This window comes from Schistocerca cancellata, chromosome 11 (genome assembly GCF_023864275.1).
Source record: "Schistocerca cancellata isolate TAMUIC-IGC-003103 chromosome 11, iqSchCanc2.1, whole genome shotgun sequence".
Classification (NCBI taxonomy): Eukaryota; Metazoa; Arthropoda; class Insecta; order Orthoptera; family Acrididae; genus Schistocerca; species Schistocerca cancellata.
In genome coordinates this window covers 165,968,143-165,994,198 of record NC_064636.1, presented here as the reverse complement: position 1 = coordinate 165,994,198, position 26,056 = coordinate 165,968,143, and the positions used below count along the sequence as shown (strand labels likewise).

Genomic DNA, 26,056 nt, shown 5'->3' with positions numbered 1-26,056 from the left:
TAGCTGTCACCAGTGGTTGATGTATTTTCTCATTCAGTATTACCGTACAGACTTCTTGCCGCACACACACAAATTTGCACGCCAGATCTCATTATCTCTATCGGCGACCACACAAAGATCGAGTTTTCCTACAAATAATAAAGTATACTGGGCTTTTCCTCAATTACAGGTTAATTTATTTGCGATGCTTCCACTTTCTTACCACCTTGCAATCCAATTCCTCGTTACACCATTTGTATTTTGTAAACGTATCTTTGCCAGTGATCGGCAGTCTTGTTAATGTCTACTAACCTCTTTGCCGAGGAGTATCTGCTGCTTGTAAGATAGTGAACAACTGTGTCGACGCCCAAGTGTGTTGAATTAGTAAGTATTTGGTATACTTGTTGGCGACTTTTTTTGTGCAGGAAAACGTATACATTGCAGGAAAGCGAAGACCGGCGACGTGATTCAAGATCTGTCTGGTGACCGTGTGATTACCAAGTGGTGTTTTGTTGTAACTAGGCATGTTAATGTTTTTGTCAGTAGTGTCGTGTGGACAAGTGTGTAGCCATTTTCTTTTCTCGGATAACATTTTTGAGCGATTGGTTGTAAGATTTTGCTTGCTGCCGTTTGCAGAAGACAATTTCCGAAGCATCTGTTTTTCTGCTAATGCAAAATAGCAACTCACAACACAGAGGAATGTGTGTCCCAACCGGAAGTAGAATGAAATATGTAGCGACCCACCTTCGACAGATAGCTACTCCTACGTTTAGGGATGAAGTCATAGCCCACAGTTAAGGTGGATGGTTTAATCTCAACTTTTACAAGCAGTTTCTCGATGTAGGATTGACGTGGAGAGTATTATATGGTATTAACTCTTGTTTAAGCGACGTGGGAACCATTGGTAATATTTGGTTACTACTTTTGTTACCCAGTTTCAAAATCCTGCTTAGTTTTTATCGTATTTGTTTGTTAAACATTGGATATAAGTATTCTGTAGTATGTTGTTCGACCTGTATCTCCCTGCTTTAAAAATTATAATTCAAAAGAAAATTTCATCCGAGTTTGTGGGCATAGTGACTCAGAAAGTGCCTGAAACGTAATTGTACCTGTTACTGAAATAAGTAATTATCCGTGCGGAAGCGTATGGCTTTAGCGTGTGTTTATTTAAGGATTGACTTCATATTCGTTTGATGTGATTGTATTACTGAATTGACTCCCCACGCCTACATCCTCTCAAATGGCAAAAGTTCGTTTAATCGCATGTGATATCAGGAAACGCACCTGAATTTAGTTATCTAACAAATTTATTCGTAATTGTATTAGAAGTAAAATGAAACGCAGTAGCTGTTGGTTGACACAATGAATGCGTAGAATGCTACATAGCAGAGCTGAAGAACATATCGATATTTGCCACCGTCGAAGCACAACAGAAAATTAGACACCCACACACAGCTTCAGGAACAGCTTCGATACTGTGCTTTCCCCTACCACTGACTTCACCTAAATTCAGCAGTTTTTCTTGTACATTTTATTCTATGACATTGTCAATTGGAAGATGCACGAACTGTTGTTTTAAAACGTGTGGATAAAAATCATACTTCAGTATCGTAAATTTCATTATTGATTTCTGGTTTCAGTTCACTCACGAGCCATTTTCAGATCATTCTGAAATATTGTTCAGTGTGTCAGTCATTACACATCGTCGTTATCTAGTCGCCCGAAAATGAGAAATCGTAGTTGGTCGTGTAAATTGACAACATTAATCAATCAAATATTGTTACAGTGGCCATATAGCCACAGTGTTGGCTGACAGTTGTCTCATACATTTCCTTGTTGGCGTTATGAATATTAGAAGCGATACATTATTTATATCCATTCATGGGCTAAGCAACTATCATTGTTGTCAATTGTTTGTGCACATGGGTGGCAATATGGCAGGTTTTTTTAGTTCGAATACACTGTTGTGTAGTGATTGTCACACACTGAACAACATTTTAGATTGAAGATTGCTTGTCAGTGAGCCGAAATTGGTAATCGGGAAAGAAAATTTGCAATTTTGGTGTAGGATTTTTATCCACATTATCCCTTTGCATTTATTTTTCATGAACATTTATTCATTGATTAAATTTTATTTTTTGTGGGCACATCTCTTTTGCTTTTGTTTAGTTCAATTTATTTTTTAATCAATAGCTGATGCAGAAAGTAACAAAAATTTATCTAAGTCACAATATTAAGATGTGCAACAAAATTCATATACCTTACCATACTTGAGAAGGCTGACAAACTTGATGTGTTGTGGCAAACACGCCTCATCATTAAACAACTTGTGTGATCTCCATGGTTTGAATAGAATTGAAATACATCCATTTTTATGGCCTTTTGGATGCGGGTACTGTTGTTAGGTACTGAGTCTAGCAGTTCTAGTTGCTGTATAGCTAGGACATTCTTTGAAGGAAGTTGTTTGTGTGTGGACATGGCATAAGGTGTTTGTATTGAATACCAATGAACTGAAGATAAGTGTGATTTCTTCTTTGTCTTTTTGTTTTCAATGTAGCTGGTGAAGGATATGTTTTTGTCTTACAGTCTGTATTGTGTAAAATATTTACAGAAACAAGCAGTTTTTCTCGAGATACCATGGCGTCTATTTATAGAGTAAGGCTTGTTTGAAATTACCAAAAATTACAGAACCTTTCCCAACCCAAGCACATTTTTTCAAATTTGCTTTAGTGGCATGGCTGTTCTGCAGCATCTTGTTTGTATTTTAGTGATAGGTAATGCCTTGGCTAGAAAACCTTTTAGAACTTCAAATGAGAGTTTATTTATGACATATATTCCCTAATGTGTTGATTATTTTGCAGATGTCACAAATTAATTCTAATTAAATTCATCAGTATTTTGTTAGTTTTAAGCTATCATATTTTGTACTTGTGCAGATAGGTAATGTGTACATCATTCATTAGAGATGTAATTGTGCATGGGAAAACAGAGCTTATGTCATGTTGTTTGTCAGTTTTTATGCTGTTAAATTTGGATGGTAGTCCATGACTTGAACTTGAATCCTCTGTCTTCATTGACAATTCTTACACATGGAAATGCTCAACAACCTACAACTTCAGTTACAGACTACTTTGGTTCTTTAAGTGTATTGTATTAGGGTTCCCATCCATCCCAATTTTTCTGGGACCGTCACTGCTTCCTTTGGAGCCAGTAGTTTGTCTCAAGTTTATTCCTTGTGTAGCATGCTGTGTGTCTTTTTTATTTATTTTTAAACTAATCATCCTATCTTATGTGTTACTCCAGGAATTGTGTTTGATGTAGCATTGTTGCCTTTATGTTTAAGCCTCCCAGAAAATTACAGTCATCAAATAAGATAGGCCCTATTGATTCTCTCAATAGCTCATGACACATCCTGATGGCAGTGTGATAAGTTCGGTTTTAGTTGTCATAACACTATTGTTTTCTTGTGGGTTTTTTTGTGTTGAATTTTAATAATTTATTCCAACAATGAAAGCTGTAATTTTAATTAACGATATATTTTCTGTTCAGTCATTGGAAAAGGAAGTGTGAATCGGACATTGAGTTGTTACCAGAATATCTCTTCATTAAAAGACTTGGCGGGACCGTTGACTTTATAGATTGTGATGTAAAATTTAGCATTGGACACTGAGTGGGGACATCGCATTTGAAGTCAAAGAAAGAAAAAGAAAGTTGCTAAAAAAAATTAATTACAGACCAGAAAGACTATTTGTAATGTGAAAAACTATATTTACTTATCACTCTGTTATCCACAATAAGAGTTCAAAGTTGATGGATTATAACAGTGATATATTTAAAGTACCAGAACTTTTCATACTCTTCAATTAAAATTAAATTAGTCAATCGTGTCTCAACATACGGAAATACGAAAGCGTCCGATCCCATCCGTCTGCTTTGACCCATGACATCACAAATATGGCGGAGACAACCATAAACCACAATTCCAATATGGCGCATATAAAGTCGTTACATACACATTATAAACACAAAAACGCATCGAAAAACAAACACACACATGTTCCACAAAAAGCCTAATGACACTAACAGGACAAGCACGGGAAATTGGGGGTTTATGGGTGGGGACAAACTAAATATAAACAAATTTAGACCCCCATCCCCGTACAAAACCACGCAAAATGATGAAAAAAGCCGAGAACACAAAACTCTCCAAATTCCACTAAACACAATATCTGGAATCGGACACTTCCCGTGACCTAGATAGCTCAACAGCAGCTCCTGATCCCATAAATTAGGATTGAAAACTTCCCCTGACCTATATTATAGCTCAACAGGCGCTCCCAATCCCATAAATTGGGATCGAACACTTCCCTTGACCTATATAGCTCAACAGCAGCTCCCGATCCCATAAATTGGGATCAAACACTTCCCGAACAGCTGTAAAACTTTATCAGCTTCAACGCAGTATTTCTCATCATTTCTCGCAGACGTGTGCTATTGATTTTATCCTTCATATTCATTCCTGAACAAAAACAACAACCGATTAATTTACTCAAATTACTACACGACCTACAGCAAACAACACTAAATTAACCTCCACACAAAACCACTAAATCGTTAACTCACTGAAACGAATTCCACTACAAACACAGCCAACACTCGAACAATTCTGTATAATGAGCAAGACCAAACTGAGCCCATTACACCACATAAACGAAAGCCCTGAACATACCACCAGAGGGCACAACAAACCACAACACGACAACATCTACAAATACGCCACACTCACAAACTAAACTCCGCGCCGTCATGACGTCACACACCACAACACCCTTAAGTCACGGGTCAAAGCCGAAGGGTGGGATCGGGCGCTTCTGTCGACCCCAACACACTTACAGATTCATTTCATTGTATTAAAGACTGGTTATTTGTTTCCAAATTGGTTCCTTTATTTGCATTTTTTTACAATCTAGTTAAAGATATCATTGTTTGTGTCTTAAAAGTTTGCTTTTGAAGCAGAAAGTGCAGAATATGTTCATGCCCTTATATTAGATTTTTCGTGAGCAATTAGTGTTGAGAAAAAGGATGTGACAGTTTCAGCTGACAACACAAATATCAATTACGGAAGTAGAACTCATACTGTGCACTAAGCTGTCCAGATATACTGCTTATCCATATACAGCTGATAATTGGGGATAACTGTTAGTATTTCCATATTTATACTGCACATTCTGTGTATTCAATGAAACAAATACAAGACACTTTTTCAAAGTCATAATAAAACTATACGGCTCTCTTATCTGCTCTTGAGAATCATTAAAATTTTTCAAACTTTAAAGTCTTATTCCTACCTCCCTTTGAAAACTGTTCTCTCATGCTGAAGAATGTATTTGAAAGTCCCTCACTCTTATTCATCATTCTCCAGACGCTTACTCACCAGTTAGGTTTCTTCTTATCCACAAGTATTGTCTTTATTGAAAAAGATCATGTAACTGTAACAGAAGCCGTGAATGAAGTAAATGTATTGTTGAAAGATTTTTTTGACATAACCACTGTACCTGGCAATGACATCTGTTGGCTCTAGCTAGTGATGTGAAATCATTGGGCATTTGGAAACTGGGCCAAATGTGCCGGATAAATGTGTGGGCTATACATTTGTAATGAGTTTCAATTCTTGAGATAGTATATACTACAAAAAGAAAACACAGCTAAAGTTTAAAAGTAAGTTTTGAAATAAAGTGTAATTTAGCTGTACCAGTCTGAGGCGTCTTGCCACGGTTCACACAGCTGCCCTCCCCCCTTCCAAAGTGTAGTTTATGTTGAGTAAGTAGCCTGTAGGTAGTTTTTTTATTTATACTATACTATTGAAAACATAGAGTAAAAAAATAGTTTATCCATAATTATTTTAGTTAGGGATGAGCCTTGTGTCAATTCAGATTCCCCAAGTCCAAGAATCACCGTTTCTCTAGAATCAACTAGTGTAGGAATCAAACAATTGCAGCATCAGTTATTTTGTATGTTACTGTTCTCATTTTGTTTTCACATTCATTTTAGCATTTCATAATTGAACATATTACTTATGGTGACTCATGCTACTTGTGTGAACATGTGAGTGCAGTGATGCGAAATATGTAAATATTGTGTGTACCTACTTTTCTGTTAGTACTGTAACCACGTAACTATATTTCATTTTATCTGACAAAATTTGTGCTTTAATAAACTGGCTCTCCAGTTGTGCAAATCATAGTTTTGACCTGTGCTGTCAGAAGGACTGTAGTCTTATCGCGACTTTTCCAATCTTCCCACATCTACATCTACATCCATACTCCGCAAGCCTCCTGACGGTGTGTGGCGGAGGGTACCTTCAATACCTTCAGTACCACTACTCAGGCTGGCCCAGTAACAGCTGTCGAAGTATTCATTTGTGTACGAAAATAAACCTGACGCAGAAGTAACGTGCACGAGTGTTCCGGCGCAACCCGGAATGTCAAAGCTGTTGCAGCAGTACTAACATATTCGTGTCGTGCAGAGTCACCAAAAATGTGGTAATCTGCTCAAATATAAATTTATTCCACATAAATATTAATTACCAGGTCCGTACTGTTTGTAGCGCTAGTTACACTAGCCAGTAAGAAGTAATCAAACAAAAAGTAACGTCAAAGAATATGTAACAGTAAAGTAGAACACAGAATATTTATGTACTTCGCATCACAGTTCATTCGAGTAGTACGAGACACTAAATACCGTTCTCATTTTTGCTATGAACAAAGTCAGTATATGTGACGGCATTGGCGCAGAGAGCAAATTTTTTCCCTCTGTAAGATGTCTGGGGCCGTATCCGACAGATCGTCATTTGCTTATTTCGAGAATGGTCCAGACTGTAAAGTAATAATCATTACTACTGCTCTAGTTCTCTAATGCGCCACTTAGTCGATTATTTACCTCTCTCTGCTCTGTTATTCACATCGGTAGGTGTGCTCTAGGTTTGACCTCGCAAACATTAATGGCCGATTGTGCTGTTGCAGACGGCCGTAGGCTGCAGCACACGTGGATCACGATGCAGACAATAAAGTGCGTCGTGGTGGGCGACGGGGCCGTCGGTAAGACGTGCCTCCTCATCTCCTACACGACAAACAAGTTTCCGTCGGAGTACGTGCCAACGGTAAGTGCTGTTCCGTTGAAAGTTATTTTCAGACCCTGAAATCTATTCCAGTACATTGCAGAGCTTGTGTAAGTGTAAACGGGCCCGAGCCGGCTCCTTCCTTCGCCACCGTGTCGGAACTGTGAAACTGGTGTCGTCGGAAGTTGTGTAGGTGCTGCAGTGGCATATTCTGTGTAGTGGAACATTCTCACAAGTAAAATGATATTGAGGTAGATATGACTGTACTTTCCAGGGAAAATTTTGTGAAATAGAACTGTGGCACTCTTTCTAAATATGATCACAGTTATTTAGTTTCTGCAGATTCAGAATTCCTGCCATACTCATTTATAATAAAAACACAAATGAGGCCATTTTTATAATCCTCATTTATTTAATATTAAGTTCCTTCAAATAACTTACGGGGGGTATGACATCAAACAGGCCGACTTGGAGCAGCCGATAGTAAGTGAAAAAAATGATGAAATTTCACGTGTAAAAAAAATTATTTTGTTATGTTTTTGAACTTCTGCTGCTACGAATGTGAATCCTGAATCCTTCCTGGTCATGCTGACAAAGTTTTATGAATTTACTTGTAAAAGTATAGACAGTGGAAATTAAAATGTCCTGTGGTGCCTCTCGTGATCCAAGTCGGCCCGTTTCACGTCCTACCCCCCTTAACAATTTGAAGTATATTATGTATTAATTTTCTTTATACATTACAAAACAACCACCAAATATTGTTCATTGAGACAAAACGTTAGGTACCCGTCCTATAAATGAAATTATCTTATGGCATTATTGGCTAGGAGATGCCATCTGGGCTAGTTTGGCCGTCTGGTGCACTGCCTCGAGTGAAAAAATTCTCAGACCTGGCGGCTGCGAATCGAACTCGGTGTCCTGTGACCTAGAGGCAGCAACGCCAGGTGGTAGACCACAAGCCTCGCACACACTAGGAATTACTCATTATGAGAAGTGTAGTTCTCGGGTCTGTTTATCTGAGTAGGCTTTGGGGCTTACCACAAGTTGTACGTACTTCTGCAGCAGTGAGTTAAGCTAATGAATTGGTTAGCCGACGCTTGGCACACACTTGATTTCGAGGCCACTGTGTAAGTGGTAGCAGCGAGAACTTCCTTTTGCTGCAAGTACAGCATTTAATCTTCTATCGAGGCTTACCTTTAAGCTCAAATGCGTCAAAGATGGAATTTGTTCCAGCTTTCTTGAGAGCGTTGAACATTTACTTCTACTTGGCATAATTGAGTATGGTCCGGACACTAGTTCGTAGTGTCGTTATTTGTGTGACTGAAATGGTCTGGTCTGACAGGTGAGCCCGTGTTTTTCCTGGCTGCAGTTTGCGATCCTCACACTGTGGACACTGCTATTCTGATTACTTGAAAAAGGTAAAATTCCACATTGCAGCCACCAGAAGGTGAGATTGCTACTGTCTAAAATGCTTTCATGAATACCTGCGTTGATTTGCCCATCGAATGAAATGTTAGCAAGGGCCGACATGGTGAAAAGTGGCTAGAACATGTTCCACTGTATCCACCGATTTTTTTATGTGTGTGTGTGTGTGTGTGTGTGTGTGTGTGTGTGTGTGTGTGTGTGTCACACTTCGATACTTCCCATCCATTCTGTACACTGCAGAATCACCACTCTGCAAAACCTTCAAACAGACAGCATTGCTGTTTGTAAGGTCGTTTGTCAAGTTGGCAGCTTAAGTGTGACAGAGATATTTGAAAGTGAATACTATGACCTCACTAAGGTACTGTACTGTCAGTTAGCTAGCAAAAGTGTGACACTGGTAAAATTTATTTAAAAATTTGTTTTTGCTTCATCACAAGAGGGCACAGTTGGGGCAGGAAATCTAACTGAGGCATGAGGTGACACGATCTTTTCTTATAGACTGGATTCTTTCCTTCATTGAAGTTTGTTACCGCAGTGGTGCTTATCTTGAAGTCATATCAGACAATTATTGATAAAATTATACTCTCTCAATCTGAGGTCGTATCCAAATTTCCTTTTGCCTTCTTCTTCTTCTTTGCTCGAGCTTTTAACAGCTTAGGCAAAGAATGTAAATTTTTAGCTAACATTTGAGAATAAATACCAGTATAACTTAATGGCCCATCATGGTGAATTTTCCAGTTGCATGTTGCGTATCGGACATCTTCCAGGAGCCACTGAAATCTGCTTTTCAAAATTTCATGTAACTATGGATGAAAAAATTTAAAATGACGTAGACTCATCAAGAGATGTAATCTTATATTTAAGGTTTAACACAGTAATTCAAAATATTAAAGTTAGAAACGGAGTTTATATCTTGAGTCTTCATAACTCATATTGTGCATACTACACACACTACATTCATCTACTATTAGGGGAGAATGTCATTTTTGCTATTGTGCAGTAAAACATCAGCAGGTATGTTGTTTTAATTTATTGCTTCCTCCCTAATGATTCTATTTGCAAAACATTTGCAGAGGGTTTGCATATATCACAGAATTTACGTGCCAAATAATATACTTAAGGAAGTATGATGTTTTATACCTGCGAGTTAAATTCTTTAAAGAATCAGGGGTGGAGGGTTAGTAGTATTGACTAATTACATTCAAGTGTACTGCACAGCTCTGTAGCAGTTTGATTTGTGCAAGATACCAGCTATATTGCTAGTTTATGGTTGTGATGAGGACAGTAGAGCAATAATCTATTCAGAGGCAGTTCTCATTTGTGGATAACTCCCGATCACATTAAATGCTGCTCATCCTATTTCATTTCTGATAATATTCTCCTCCCTTGCAGTAATGGCACAATAAATGAACTGGAATACTTCATATTTCCACGTTTGAGGACAGATGGAAAGGTGTTTTGGATGTGTCACGTCAGTGACCCCTCACAGGTGGTGATTGCAAATCTGTCGGCACTTTAGCTGTTTCGCTTTACAGGCTTTTTTCGAACTGTGTCACATTGGCTGGTATTCTGGTTGAAATAGGTATTGGTGAGAAATATATTTCAGGGCAGGTTTTCTTGTAAGAGCTATGAGCAGTGCCTATTTGTGAATTTTGTGCAAGTAGGTGTACTGTAATTCCGGTACATTTACTTGTTTTATTTTAGAGAGTTGCCGTAAATAACTACCCATTTGAAAGGAACTGGCTTGTAAGCGGAGAGTAAGTACTAAGTAGTTAGGTACAGTGTGCATTACCTTTTAGTGAATATTATAGACAGGCTTTGCAGCTTCATATCATTGCACACTCCACTGCAGAGTGAAAATTTCATTCTGGGAACAAACCCAGGCTCTGTCTGAGTCGTGTTTCTGCAACATCCTTTCTCCCAGAAGTGCAAGTCCCGCAAGTATTTACAGAAGGATTACGACGAAGTTTGGGAGGTAGGAGGTGAGGTGCTAGCAGAATAAAACAGTGAGGATGGGTCGCGAGTTGTGGTTGGGCAGCTCAGTTGGCAGAGCACTGGACACAAAAGGCAAATATCCCAATTTAGAGTCCCAGTCCGGCACACAGTTTTAATGTCTTGAATTACATGCTTTACTGTTTCATTTAATGTGGTGATGTCCCAGCTACACGAGCACAACTCACCCACATGTGACCTCTGTGTCTTCCTACTCGGTGTGGCCTTGGTGGGCAAAGACCAAAGACTGTGTGTGTGTGTGTGTGTGTGTGTGTGTGTGTGTGTGTGTGTGTGTGTGTGTTTTGTCTGCTTGAGAAACAGGCCATCTGTTGGCCAAAAGCTCACGTGTTTAGCCTTCTTTTTGGTTTGCCACTCTGTGACTCTACATCTCTGTATGGTGAGTAGCGATTTGTCCTTTCCATAATTTTGTTCTAGTCTTGCTAGAGATTAAAGATAAGAATGAGATTTGTTGTCTCATGGCTGTAACATTGATGCTTGTTTTGGCCAGGATTTCCTACAAAGTAATGCTAGGTATTACTTTTGTGCTTTTTCCAGGTGTTCGACAACTACGCAGTGACGGTGATGATTGGCGGTGAGCCTTACACGCTCGGCCTCTTTGATACTGCCGGTGAGTAGAAACTTCCAGAAGGCATTGTCATTGTTTCAACTGTGTTATTTCGTATAAATTACCTGATCGGAAGTATCCAGACACCGCTGTGTGGTGCGCAGTTGACAAGTCAGATGTTAAGAGACGTGGACCCGTCAGTACAAAAGGAGGCAGAGAGTGTTGTGCTATCAGTAGAGAAGTGGTAACAGCAGAGTGGGTCAGTTAAGGCTTTAAATGTGGACTAATCGTCAGTTGTCACCCGAGTTCCAAATCCGTAAGGTACATTTCGACCCTTTGAAAGTTGTCAAAGTCAGCTGTCGGTGGTGTGATTGTAAAGTGGAAATCGAAGGAGTGGCTAGAGCTAAACTGAGACCGGGTAGACATCGTGTACTAACGAACAGGGACCGTCAGGCATTGTAAAAAAAAATTGCCTGAAATTGACGGAAGGAGTTATCCGTGAGTTCCGACATTCTACCGGCAGGCCAGCTAGCACTGTAATTGTGTGGTGGGAGTTAAAAAAGTTCAGTGGTCTAGCAGCTCCTCGTAAGCCACACATTTCTGTACTCGGTGTTAAGCCCCCAGAGGTGGATGACTGGAAATGAGTGGAGTGACAAGTTACATTGTACTATGTGGGAAACGGATGGAAGGTTGCGGGTTTGGCAAACACGTGGAAAATGTTAACCTGCCAGTGTGGGTACTGGCACCGTGGAAGTACAGAGGATGTGGTTTTGTAGTATGGAGGTGTTTTTTGTGCTTAGGGTATGGTCTCCTTACACTAAATGCAGAAGGATGTGAACACATTGCACAGCATTTTGTATTGTGTAAAGTAGAGGAGGCAGTTTGCAAACAACTGTATCAACATGGGAGTTGAACCTGTCATAAAGCACAGTCTGTGAAGCAGGAGTTTGTGAACAACAACAACAACAACAACAACACTCCTGAGATGGACTATCCTGGCCCAAATCCAATATAACACCTTCGAGACATATTAGAGCGTCAGCTTTTTTCTGGAGACAAGTATCTGATGTTGTTGCTCACACTGGTTTTGGCCGTCGAGGAAGAACGGGCTGCCATCCCTCCTCAGACATTGACACCACATTGGAAGTGTTTCCGGCAGAGTTTGATCTTTCGTGAAGATGCAGGGTGGAAACACCCAACATTAATGTCTAATTAGGGCCACTATTATTAATTTTAGTGAAAGTTTCTTTTGGCGTTTGTTCTGTCAAAGCATCTCCTGGGCTGTGGCATCTGTCTGTGCTTTTGCAAAGGGATTTACGTATAACAAAAGAAGTACCAGATAAGTAGCTAATTACTCTAAAGATGACATATTATGTTGCAGACGGGCACAATTGAGACACTTACACATAAGCTTTCTGCCACAGCCTTTGTCAGAAGAAGAAAGGGAAACAGACCATTCATTCACACAAGTTTCTCTTTGTTTTCCTGACAAAGGCTGTGGCCAAAAGCATATGTGTGAGTGTGTGTTAATTGTGCCTGTCTGCAACTTAATGTGTCTGCAACCTATCTTTTCCTATGTTGTTCATATTCCAACCTGGAGTTTCCTTTAACAGTAACAGTTGCTATTATGAACACTGTGATGTTCCATTTTTGTGTGTGGCAGTTTAAGTACTGACTTAAACATTAAAAATAATCAAAGAGTAAATAAATTATTTCCTCCATTGACATCCTGCAACAATATTCTGTATGTATCATTGCAAATTTTTTATTCAAAGACAAAAGTAGACAGCTGTCCATGTGCATTTAGACTTCAGAAGATAGGTTCCACACGTTGTCTCGTGCTGAGACCATTACGCAAAAAGAGGGGCACATTGTCAGAACAGAGTATATGTTCTGTAGAAAGTTCTGCTGCAGTACAGATAACAGGCACATCACAGTGTGGGAGTAAAATGGTGTGGCAACTGGAAATGTCCACCAAAAGTTGAAATGTGCAGGATGTTACCATTCTTTGGGACGTAACATCTAAATTCAATATAGATCCACCTTGAAATTCTGGCTACTCATGAACCGTATGCAACATTGTGTTCGCCATTAGCAAAATGGCGCTGACAGTATGACAGAGACCGCACAGATGTCGGTTGGCAGTGGTCAGGGAATCTTGATCTTGTGCCGTGTGATTTCCAGCTATCTGGGGACTTGAAGAATATATCGTGGGGAACAGATTTTCAAATGGTGACAATGTTCACGTAGTAGTCCTCAAATTGCTCCATCGCCGAGGAGCAGATTTCTATTGTTGAGGAATTGAATAACTGGTAGAATGTTTAGGCTTTTGTTTACAAAGACTTGTTGAATATGTGGAAATATGGCGTCTTGTATCTGCTGCACAGTGCCGGAGTAATAGACAGCTCTGATACTACTGTACCCTATGATCGGAGACAGTAAGGCCACTCCCCTTTGACAAAGTTATCTTGCTTATACAGCTTGTATATGTATTTACTACCCTGGACATAAAACAGTATTAGGCTGTCCCAGTACACTTTTTTTCTATTTAAATAACATATTAAACAATGTAAAATCCAGGATGGAATGTAACAATATACAGCCAAGGAGGCCTGTATCGAAAATAGAAATAAAAGTTGATGTAAATTTAAATATCATTTGAAAAAAAAAGACAGTTGTAAGACATATCATATTTTGTATGTGGTTAACTTCTGAGAGTCAGTGATTTATTTCCACATACTAAATCACATTACATTAATACTCACATGTATATGTGCTTCAGGTTCCATAATACATCAAGGATGGAATACTAAATTAAGTTGAAAATCAAAGAATAACACAAAACACACAATTTTACATGTCACAGAATACTTATGCACACAACTGCTGTGCTGTGGTGTGGTGCTCTACATGAATCCCTCTCCCAGTGTCAGCAGTATCTGAGGTTGTATTGGACACAATGTCCAGCATGCTTTGTCATTGTATTCTGGAAACCAGGTATTCTATTATCCAATTCGATGGTACCAGTTTTTTATGGCGGAGCTATACTGGGCGTCACATTCTCCGTTACCGCACCTGTCGGTTGTCGTATCTCGTCAGCATCCTGTCGGACGTGTAATTGCAGTACTGCATCTTTATTTTGGCAGATGCAGGCCCGGCCGTCTTCGTCGCATCTCGCATATCGTAGAAGGCAGATTTGAGTCTTCCGACGGATACGGTGGTAGGCACACCTCTGATGTCTATCTTAAAAGTGTCGTCGCATCTACCGAGCACTTTGCACGGCCCGCCGTACGGCAGCTGCAGTGGCTTCCACGTCGTGTCATTCCGTACGAATACACGGTTGCAGCTGGAGAGGTCTTCGAATACGAACGGGAATCTTCCACTTTGCTCTGTAGATGTGACTGGCTGCAGCTGTCGAATGTCTACAAAAGAGATTGCTCACAAATCACTTGTGCAACACATCCTAGAATATTGCTCAAGTACGGGAGACCTGTACCAGACAGGACTAACAAGTGATATTAAACGTATACAGAGAACGGCAGCACGAATGATCACAGGTTTGTTTAATCCTCGGGAGAGTGTCCCAAAGATACCGAAGGAACTGAAATGGGAGATTCTCGAAGACAGGCATAAACTATCCCGAGAATGTCTATTAACAAAGCTTCAAGAAGAGGCTTTAAATGGTTACTCTGGGGATATACTAAAACTTCTTATATATCACTCGCATAGGGATTGTGAGGATAAGTTAGGGTAATAACTGCACGCAAAGAGGCATTCGGTCAATCATTCTTCGCTCGCTCGATGTGTGAATGGAACTGGAAGAAACCCTAATAAGTGGTACATTCTGCCATCCATCTCACTGTTGTTTGCAGAGTACGGATGTGGATGGAGATGTGCATTTGCAGTGTGGTGAATAACTCTCGAGCATCTGCTGCGTTATCTGTCACAGTGTGTACGAACTCCCCTGGTAGGCACAGTGTTTGTCTGTACACTAATACAGCTGCTGTAGCCTTCAGGTCGTTCTTAAATGATGTACGGAGGTCGAGGAGCACAGTGGATAAAGTCTCCGTCCAAATTTGTGTGGCACAACACCAGAGGCCCGACTCGAGTTGGCGATGCGGATGTTCTACTGTTCTGCCTACTGTTGTACGATAAGCAGTAGTACGGACGCACTAGGTGCCTGCTAAACCGGCCGATGCTTCGAATAGGTAACTGCCTCGCAAACTTGCATTCTGCGTGTCGGAACAGTCACAGTTGTTAGAATCCGCTTACGTCGTATCAGACTGAGCACTGCATAGGGAGCCTGAGGTAACTCCAGGAAAACGGGTGCTTCACATCAGAACGTGATGGGCTCGAGGGGCAGGTTACGTAACCTCAGACACGGAGCCGGGGCTCCACGAGATAACGTTTACGGGTTCAGACGAGTTGTCACGTCGGGAGACGAGCTATACGGCTTTGGGTTGGGCACCGTCATCTCTCGATTCCGGGTACGTACCTCCGGCCGTAATCAGTTAGAGGAAATGACATTCAGAAGTTCGTATCGGCCACCGTATCGTGGCTCTCGATTCGGAGACCTGGATGAGCTACCTTTCCAGGTTTGCAGATTCTGTAATATATGAAGTGTGGAATAACATCCCGAGTTGAAAATAAAAAAATAACACAACACACAGAATTGTACACGACACGGTATATCTAAGCATGCTGTCACTGTGCGTGCCATCGTGGAGTGACGCTCTACGTGAACGTAGCTGTGCCACATTCTTCAGATCACCAGTTTAAAAAAAAAAAAATGTAAATTACATTCCAGTGTCATTTCTCATCAATGTAATATTCTTGGGAAATCAGTGTGCCACGAATGGCATTAATTAACAACAGCAGAATGGTACATCTGCGTAGAACGAATGTTAGCAGTCGCAGAATAGATTTGTTGACAGTAGTTTCTCGTGCCGAACTGTCTTGTTCAGATTCCTCCTCCTCCTCCTCCTCCCCATCATCCAGCTTTACTCTCTGTGTGCCGGTCAGTCGCTCATTGCTGAGGTGTGAGCACGAGCGAGCTCGCACAAGTAGTCCGGTAATGAGCCTGCTGCAAACTGTAGACTACTAGCTTTCCAGTAATGTCAATTAATTCTAGATTGTTATATGTACAAAATCTTAATGGATTGACCACTAGATCAAGATCCTTGGATAATTGAATCTTATGCTTATTTCGATAGTGGGTTTTGATGTTAAGAGAGACTATGCACGCATCACTGATTAGGTGAAAAAATTCCATTAATAACAAAGTATTTGTGTATTTTTGATAATCGTATCTTAATTATACACAAGTTGCTAAGCTTGAAATAATAACCTACTAATTATTTATGTACTTTTATTCATGAAACATGCACTGCAAAAGCTCTCCAGTTTCTCAATTACTAATCATTTTAATGCCAATAGGTATAGTTTATGACTAATCCAGCAATGTATTTGTAGGCTTTGACTTGACTATTATATTTGTCTCTTGTTAACTTACATAGATTCTTATTCTCTTTCTTTTATAAGATAAAACTGTTACAGAGACTACTATTATTAGTCATTATATCTATACTGACAGTATAACAACTCCATGTTATTAATTGCAGATGCAAAACTTCTAATAAAGTTCTCATCCTAATCCTTCTTAATCAAAGATATCTGTGAAATCTTTTCCCAAAATCTAATATTTGAAAACTACTGCTATACTTTCTTTAATAAAATATTGTTTCTTTAGCATTTGTTGTTTTTCAGTTTCTATTATTCTTTATTTTTATTTATCTTTCAAATAATAAATATATTTCTGTTCTCCTGTTGGGATCTTTAATTCATTTCAGTAGAAAATTTATTTATTTCATCAGCATGACGATGATACGAGTGAACAGGCGCTATCAAAAGTTAAACCCGTGAGAAATAACGGTAATTAATTAAAAAAAGAAATAAAATGAAAAGCCTACACACCAGTAACTCTTTGGGCCTTAACTAAAATAATGCAAACAGATTTTAGCCTCTACAGTGTTGGCTCTACGCAAACCCACGATTGTGCCCCGCTCGTTAAAGCCATTCGTCACTTATAGCTGAAAGTAGTAGTAGCTTCATCTTGTGTTTACTCAAATGATTCCAGTTGGGTACTGTTTATCTGTTATTGGGAAATACTCAACAATTAATGAGCAACTTCCACTGTACGGCCACAACTTCAGAATATCGCTATCACAAATACTAGTGCTTGTTTGTAAATTAATTAAATCAGAGTCCTCTGCTCGACAAGAATTCTAAATCCACCTATCCCCAATTACAGCTGTTACTTCAATGTGTGCCAGATTGGCCAACAAAATTGCAATACTCATGCTGCAGTGTGCTGACTGCCTAATAACGTGTATAACAGTACTATAAAAAAGATAGATTGCTACTCACCATAGGCACAACAAAAGATGCCTGTGTCCTACTGAACATCTGTCCACAGTACAGTGAGCAACAACCTATCCTTTTTGTAATATTGTCATGATTCCATCCTTGATTTCCCATTGTTTAATTACACACATCGCAAACGCCCAAATTTCTTGGCTCACAAACAGGATATTACTTAATGTGCATGGAACTGGTCAGTATGATGACTGATAGTAGAGTAAGCCAAGTGCCAGGGTATCAGTGTCTGGTCTAGGTACACCACTTACTACATCATACTAAACTACCAATCAGTTCTTAAAGCCTGTGAAACCTACAGTCACCTACAGGGATTTTCCGTCATTGATCGGAACTTAATAACAACGATCAGAATTCGGTGCACCGTGGAACCACCACTGGTAGTCAGTGTTAACCTTCGACATACCGTTGTCTCCTTAAATACTTACCCAGAAACTAATACTCTGAATAGCACCAACCGAACAGATAACAGTGACGATTGGCACGACAGTTCACTAGTTACTCTCATCTGCTGTAACTTCATTGCTCTGTAAAAGATCTGGCATGTTCGAGGTCTGGTACACCACTGACTGTTTGCCCGTGTAAAAAACCACCTAGGAACCATTCGTGAAACAAACGTACAGTGCTGTTATTAGAATGAGATTTTCACTCTGCAGCAAAGTGTGCACTGATACGAAACTTCCTGGCAGATTAAAACTGTGTGCCAGACCGAGACTCGAACTTGGGACCTTTGCCTTCCGTGGGCTAGTGCTCTACCAACTGCTGTTATTACTTTTACTATTAATTCATTATATTCTGCAGGTTTTTGGTACTGGTTGCGTGGCCAGCTCCAGTGGATGTATGTTCTTCACCATGGATTGCTACTGCTGGTGGAGAGTGCAACTTTGCCATCTTTGGTCCCTCACTACTAATACTGGCGGCTAGTGCCACAGCACCGATATAACCTTCTTCTTCTTTTTCTTCTTCTTCTTTTTCTTCTTCTTCTTCTTTTCTTATGAACACATAAGAAAAACTTAATGCTAACATACTTTTCAATTCTCCACTTTATCTCACTGCTGTTAGTACAAGAAATTAAGATGATGTAACATCTGTAACGACAGTTAAAACTTTTACGTTACTTTTGGACCCGTCACACTGTGTCACTTTGAAGTGTAGTGTAGTGTAACGTACTGTCTGAAGTTCTGTTGCTGTTGCCGCACAAGTATTTTTGTTAAGATGTATTTAAATACATCGGTAACTCCTACCGACTAGAATTCCTCTCGCTAAGTCGCCGAGCCTTCAGTCTCTCGACGAAGACGCACGTCGTCACTCGGTGTAGTTCTCTACGTGTATAATAAAATAAAATGAAAATACAATATGTGAATATTTATATTAGACATATTTTTTATGCTATTCTTTCCACAGTGTGTAAATTACTGTCGTTGCTAGTATCCTCCGTTAGTAAGAAGACGTTGGAATTTGTCTTATCCCCTGGAGTATCGTTACGGTCACTATATATGTTGTGTATGTAATTTCAGGAAATTTGAAGCCTTATCTTTCTTTAAAAACATTGAATAACTATAGAAAGAAAGATAGTTAGGAAGTAGGTAGCTAGTGATGGAGGGGGTGACGGGAAATTGGTGGCTGGAGGGGCCAGAGTGACAGAGCCACTCGGAGGAGGGGGGCTGCCGATGTGTGTCACACAAACTCAAATCTAAGCCGCACCTGAAAAATGAGACTCAAAATCGAGGGAAAAAAACTTTCCCGAATCTAAGCCGCACCTGAAATTTGAGACTCGAAAAGAGAAAGAGAAAAGTTTCAGGCCGCACCTCCAAATCGAAACAAAGTTGGTCCATTGTAATATGAGACACAATTTAGGTCGAATGAATGACGATACAGCTACAGTAGTTTGGTTTGAGTTGTTAGGGTACCCTTCCTTTTTCACGTGCTTACTCTGGTTTGAATTAATTGCTTATTTTTCTTTGATTTGATAAGTGCCGTTCTCTTTGTTATAGGTGTTTACGTCACTCTAAGCTGAAAATGCATTACTGTACTGTGTCGTGCGTCGTTTGTCGCATTCTGATAATGAGTGTTTATGGACTGTCGCCGCTCGCGGCACGGGTAGCTTCTGTGCACGCTACCGCCGCTTAAAATTAGAGAGAGAGGAATCGTCTCATTAGCAAAACAGTGGCAAGAGACAGCTATTTGTTGTTATTTACACTGCTCCTTTCTTTGATAATGATCGACAAGAACCAAATAATAGATTGCGCATAATAGATGATGTTCTGAACGAGAGTTTAGAGAAAATTTTTCTCCGTTTGAAAATCTTTGCAGGCGCCTCTTTAGTTCATTACATTCTGCACAGAAATTAGTCATCTTAGATTTAAAAATCTAGTCGATTGCCGTGCTTCATTTCTGACTGTATCACTATTAGGCATAAGAATAATACGAATATAAACATGACTCTCCTAGTTTCGTAGTTTATTAGGCAGACAGGATTTAAATGAGATAGCAGCAAACACGAAAGAATAAATGGCAAAATGTTTATATTCGTATTATTCTTATGGTGAAGAGAATGCTGCATGTGATTCACAATTCATAAAGTTCCTATTAGCAACCGTCTCTTCTCACAGGTAGGAAAAAATTCAGAACGTAGAGTTGGCCATATTGACAAACATCCCAAACCGTCTTGCCAGTCGGATTTTCGGAGTACATCGAAATGCTGCTACATTCGAAGGTTAACAATACGGAATTTATATTTACTTCGTTGGATAACGTATGAAAATGCAGTGGTCGAAACTCAGGGCGGAGAAAAAAGCTCGTCTTCCACCAGAGTGTGTGTGTGTGTTTTTTTTTTTTTTTAATTGATTTACTGATGTAGAGGTTTTGGTGCCAGTATTTATCTTAGTGCCTACAAAGCATGCCTGTGTAGCGCTACATATATTTGACGGCAGAAGTTACTTGTGACGGCACCTACCGACATTTTTCAGAACTTCCACTTGCTTTGCACTCAATTCTAAGCCACAGGCGGTATTTTGGATTACAAAAACCGAAAAAAAAGTGCGGCTTAGATTTGAGTAAATACGGTAAGTAAGTGTGCTTGTGACCACGTGTTGGGGGAAGGGGAGTAAGTAATGGTGTGTTATGGTGCAGTGTACCTGTTGTCTGTGCACATTATTGTTCTACTTCAAGTCCACTCTCTCTGGTTGCTACTAAAATTAGCTGCATTCGGCTTCTCCAGGGTTACGTACTGGGTGTGGCAGTGGCAGAAACTCTGCGTGCAGCCGATTGTGTAACAGTACGTGTCTGTATGTCTGGATGGAGTGTTTGTAAGATCAAAATATTAACTATCGTAAGCAGAAGAGTCCGTAGTTGCTTGTACAATCTTTACATTGGTGGAATAATGAAAATTGTTGTAACCTGTCGCTGCATCTTTGTAAGCTGTTGGTGTAATTTACAAATAGTGCAGCTGAAGAAGGAAGTGGTCCATTTGCTCTAATACTGCAGTTATTTGTAATATGTTTTCTTGTGATTACATTTCTGGGAAAGTTTTCTCGGGACTTATGCATCTAGAAAACTATAAATAGATATTTTTAGTACTTTCTCACATTGGACAAAAAGTAAGCAGCTATCCGACCGTACAGACACTTGTCTCGATTGCTAAAATAACTTTATTTATTGTGACGAGATGCATTTTGACATAATCCTTTCATCGTGTATGTGGTGTGCACTGTGTCGGAGGGATTCTCTCGAAGTGTATATTGTGATTATAAAATTATTTTTGCCACTGCCGAGAATGCTTGTGGCTACGATCGATTGTAATGAGGCGATTGTCTTTGCAGGTCAGGAGGACTACGATAGGCTGAGACCACTGAGCTACCCGCAGACGGACGTTTTCCTCGTATGTTTCTCGGTAGTCTCTCCGTCTTCGTTCGAAAATGTGAAGGAGAAGGTACGTATTAGTTAATCGGTGTACGAGCTTTTTTAAGCGTATGTTTGCTATTGTTATGGTACCTTTTGTGACTGCACCTGTTAAATACGGAGGGAAAATGTGTCGAAACTAGTTATCTGTTTTGACTTACGTTTAAGTAAGTTGACTGATCGTACTTCGTGTGGGCAGTTGAGGTGGAAAAGGCTGTAAATCGGATGGTGACGGACAAACAGTTCTGAAGGGAACACAGTATAAAAATGTACAGTATTTTCGGTTGTTTTGGGGGTACCGTTTTTGAAACTGAGGAAATTTGCCTCTGGGGACACAGCACGTGTGTGTCACTCGTTCAGAAAAGCACTCGTAGCTCGCGTTCCGACGTGGAGCAGTGTGTCCTATCCTTTCGGCTCGTCTCTGACAGAAAGGTCAGTGGAATTTATGAACACAGTTTGTATACTGGGAGGTGACACCGTGTGTGTGGAGTACACAGGAGCAGTGTGTAGAGCATCTCCAGCCAGTTTAATGGTCTGTGGCCCACCGGGTGACAGTGATTGCCTTCTCTGTGAACATTAATTATTCGAACGGGAGTGACCGGACACAGTGTTTTCCGTGTCCGTGTCACGTGTGGCAGTGGCTCGTGTGTTACTCGCCGTGTAGCGACTCGTTGCAGTATGCAGTGCCGAGTGGCGGAAATGTGTGAAAATGGTTAACTGTGGCCGAACAGATCCACTTTGCTTACAAATTGTAGTCGACCTGTGGTAAAATTGACAAGTCACTGCTGTTGCTGGTGAAATTCGCACTGCTGGGTTAATGTGGACTGTACAGTCCCGGTCAAAAGCCCGTTACTCTCCACTGTCAGTATTGCTCAACAGCGAGATGTAACACTCGTAGTCCCATTCCTGAGGTATTGCACCTTTTACGTCGATCAAAAATTTAGGTTTCCTTCCACTTAGCATTTGTTCAAAATATATGCCATACTATTTCGATAAATTTACATTATTTGGTTTTCCTCTTGCTGTCTTCCTACTCCTGTGTGTTATTTTGTCTTTTTTATGTTTTTTGTCATTCCTCAGTTGCTTGTACTTTATCAGAGATGTGTTTGCTCGATGTCGTCGTGCAATAACAGCTCGCAGGTCGGCAGGTGGCAGCAGTAGCGATTGAACGTATATATAGTGTGTATGGGGATGTGGAAAACGGTGCAGTCGTCGTATTGCGGAAATGGAGCAATTCGTCTGACATCCGATAGGGCACGATCGTTTCCGAAACGGCTAAATTTGTAAACTGCTGTCGTGTCACTGTGGCAAAATTGTGCTATTTGAAAGTACTGAGGCAGCTAAGGTGCACTACAGTTCGTAGATGACGGGGTGAACGGTGGCTGCGGAGATGTACGCCGGTGAATATGCGTGCGACTGTCGAGTGTCTGGCAGCTCGGGTGAACTGAGGAGTTACCGACAGTGTCTTCCGAATGACAGCTCGGCAAACACTGCCGCGTTCGGGCTTCCACAGCAGGCACATCGTTCGTGACCTGTGCCGATTGCCATTCTTCGGCAATGGAGGCTGGAATTTGCTTGCTAACACCGCACTGGAAGTCCACTGTGTGGTAACAGGTGAGTCGTTCGGACGAATCGTGTTCTGTGCTCCATCGGACCGAAAGCGAACACCTTCCGACGATCGTCGTAAGAGTCCAGGCCGGAGGGGAGAGAGCGAGCTTTTTTGTGGTATTCCCCGGTTATCTTGTCACCCTCGAAAGGCACACGGATCGACACAGATGCCCGTGTCCTGGGGAACCACGTCCACCTCTATACACAGTTTGCTTTTCCTCGGCACAGTGGCACCTGCCGATGTGTCACGTGCCTCACAGTGTACGTGTGTGGTTCGAAGAGCACCGGGGTGAGTTTACTGTACTCCCCTGGCCACCAAACTCTCCGGACTTGAACCCGATCGAGACTCTGTGGGATCACCTCGATCTGGTTGTTCGGCTGAGAAATCTAGCAGGGCTGGCCACAGCACTGGATGCTGCACGTCCCTTTTGGTATCTCCCAGAACCTCATTGACTCTCTTCTTGCACATCTTGCAGCAGTCCTCATTGCAAAAGGTGTTTATTAAAGCTTTTGACAGCTGGTCACATTAAAGTGACTGGACTGCGTATAATTTATAGCTTTTTGTTCGTGTGTTATTGTTAGGTGAGAACCAACTTTTAACAGGACCAGTTTCATGACATTAAAACACCCCACTCAAGATTTTTGGTCTCATTTGTGCATATCGTCCTGGAGCTGTACTTAGTTGGTCTACATATCCAGGCTGTCCATTTTTTTTTTTTTTTTTTTTTTTTACACACACAGTTCGACTTAACACCTCACTTTCACTGTTGACCGAGTTTCGGTTTGGTGTGTTTACTATGCATAGTGCTCCTATTATTACTGCATTTTTCATTCTTCTTTTGTTTGTGTTATGGTGATTGTAAAACACAAAAATAAAAGGATCCTAAATTACACCCGGATGACACAATACAGACAAAAGACAAATGCCGACAAACATCTGGAAACACTGCATACAGTAAGCAGAGTAAATTAAAACAGAGTTAATAGTCGAAGTGAGGTGGTAAGTCAGAATGTATTCGTAAAACAGCGAAAGTTGATGTCCTGCGTAAGCAGACCAACTGTGTACACTCCAGGACTGCGCATATGCACTAAAAAAATCACAAATTGTATGTAGAAACAAATGATAATTTAACCTGAGAAAACTTGTGTTGCAAGAAGTTGTCACCTAAGACAAGAGAACAAAAAATAGACATTAGTGCAGTAAGAAATCTTTAATTATTATATAACACAATTATTGTATTCAAAAACGTATTACAGGTAACCGAGGTGCTTCAAAATAAAAAGAAGCATAATGCATATGACACAGTGCAAACAGAGTTTTGATTAAATGTATTGTATCTCCGTGTATATTTTTTATTTGAACAATTGGTAAAAAGTGCGCAGTCAGTTGAAGTTTACATCATTAAAATTGTAAGAAAGGCAGTGACCTCTCATCAGAGGCGGCCTCGCGTCAGCTCGGTGCATCACTTCTCTTGTAATATATGTAGGTGCAGCATTCGACCTGCACACTAGTGAGAATGTTCTGTTATGCCATTTCGTATTTCTCGGTTCCAGCCAGAACCCTGTGGAACGTTACTGCAGCGTAACTGGTGGCACACAGATATCGGGAGTTTATTGATCCCGTATTTGAGACAGACACAGTGCTGCAGCTTCCGACAAACTTAACACACAATTTCAAATATGTACAAAACTTTCTCTTGCTGACATCCCCCACAAAAAGATGAAAGGAAAAAAGTTCATTGCGCATCCATTTTCTACATTTGTGCAATGAAACTTCAGAGTCAGACATAATGGCTCAATATATTATTTCTTTATTACCGACTGTATTCACATCACATTTTGCCGTCAGTGTCCACGTATACCACTAAACACGCCTTAAGAAATATGTCATTGTGCAACACACATTTCTTGGAGATCGTCGTGAACAGTTTTTTTTCCCTCCGATACCTGTCTCCACAATTTTGTCATCTATCCCTCGGTCTTCATCTCGGTTGTTTTCTTAGCATCTCCATTTAGTGTATTTTCTTGGGAACCTCTTCTTTTCCATTGTCTTGAACTGCCTGTACCATCTGAGCCTTGATGTTTTTATCCTGCTCTGCAAGGGTTCCTCTTGCCATTTCCCTTACCCTTTCATTCCTCGCCCTGTCTTTCCTTATTATTCCTATCCTACCTGCGAGGAACTTCATCCCACATGCCTGTAATCTGCTTCTCTCATTTCTTCATTACCCACGTTGCAGACGTGTAGGTCAGTATTGGGCTGTAGGAACTTCTGTTCCAAACCAGGCTCTTTACACTTTGCAGGAATCTTTCTGACTGTCCGCCACATTCACTTATCTCTTTCTCATTTCTTCCATTTTCCTCTATCGCACTTCCTAAGTATATGACGCTGTCCACCTTCTTCGATTGTTCACCTCCAGTCCTTATTCTGCTAGATGGTCTAAATTTCTTTCTGGTTTTAACAAGGATATCACATTTGTTTACATTAAATTTCAACCCATACTGTCTCTCAGTTCCTTCCCATGCTTGCTTCCTGAATCTCCTCCTCCCTGTTTCCCCAGATCATCAAATCATCATTGTGTTCGTCTTGTCTTGTCCAGTTTCTTCTACCAACTACTTATTATCTACTCCTAGACCACAATGATGAGGAAAGGTGACAAAGCACTGCCCTGTTTCACTCAGTTTTTTTGCTGGACCCAATCCATACTTTAATTTCCCAGTTCCACGCAACTCCACAGTATGTCTCCTGCTTGTTATCTCTTCTTCCACTCCCTTCTTTTCTAGTGCTTCCCAGACCTTTCTTATACAGACACTATCGAATGGCTTTTCTATATTGAGAAAGGCCATCACGAAGTCTTGCCCAAATTCATAGTGATGCTCCTGGAGCTGACTCACTGCACATACGAGTCAACAGGACTGAAATCGTGCTGTTCCTCTCTCAATTTGTTCTCGACCCTTGTTCCGATTCTACCCTCCAGGATCTTTTCGTATACCTTGGCACAATTTGGTATCGGAGTGACTGCCCTTTAGTTCCTAGA

At 40.5% G+C, this 26,056-nt stretch overlaps 1 protein-coding gene across 3 annotated transcripts in view; it reads left to right on the top strand.

Annotated features, from left to right (window-relative positions):
• The first annotated feature begins 272 nt into the window (after positions 1–272).
• LOC126108918 (cdc42 homolog) overlaps positions 273–26,056 on the top strand; it is a 42,507-nt gene continuing 16,723 nt past the window's right edge. The window contains exons 1-4 of one of the 3 annotated variants that reach the window (XM_049914282.1): positions 273–363; positions 7,002–7,138; positions 11,069–11,141; positions 21,335–21,444. In XM_049914282.1, the coding sequence (XP_049770239.1) occupies positions 7,034–7,138; positions 11,069–11,141; positions 21,335–21,444 (288 nt within the window). In that variant the 5' untranslated portion in view covers positions 273–363; positions 7,002–7,033. Of the gene's footprint in view, positions 364–391; positions 502–591; positions 884–7,001; positions 7,139–11,068; positions 11,142–21,334; positions 21,445–26,056 lie in introns of those variants that run through there. The other 2 variants (XM_049914283.1, XM_049914281.1) reach the window with 2 other exon arrangements.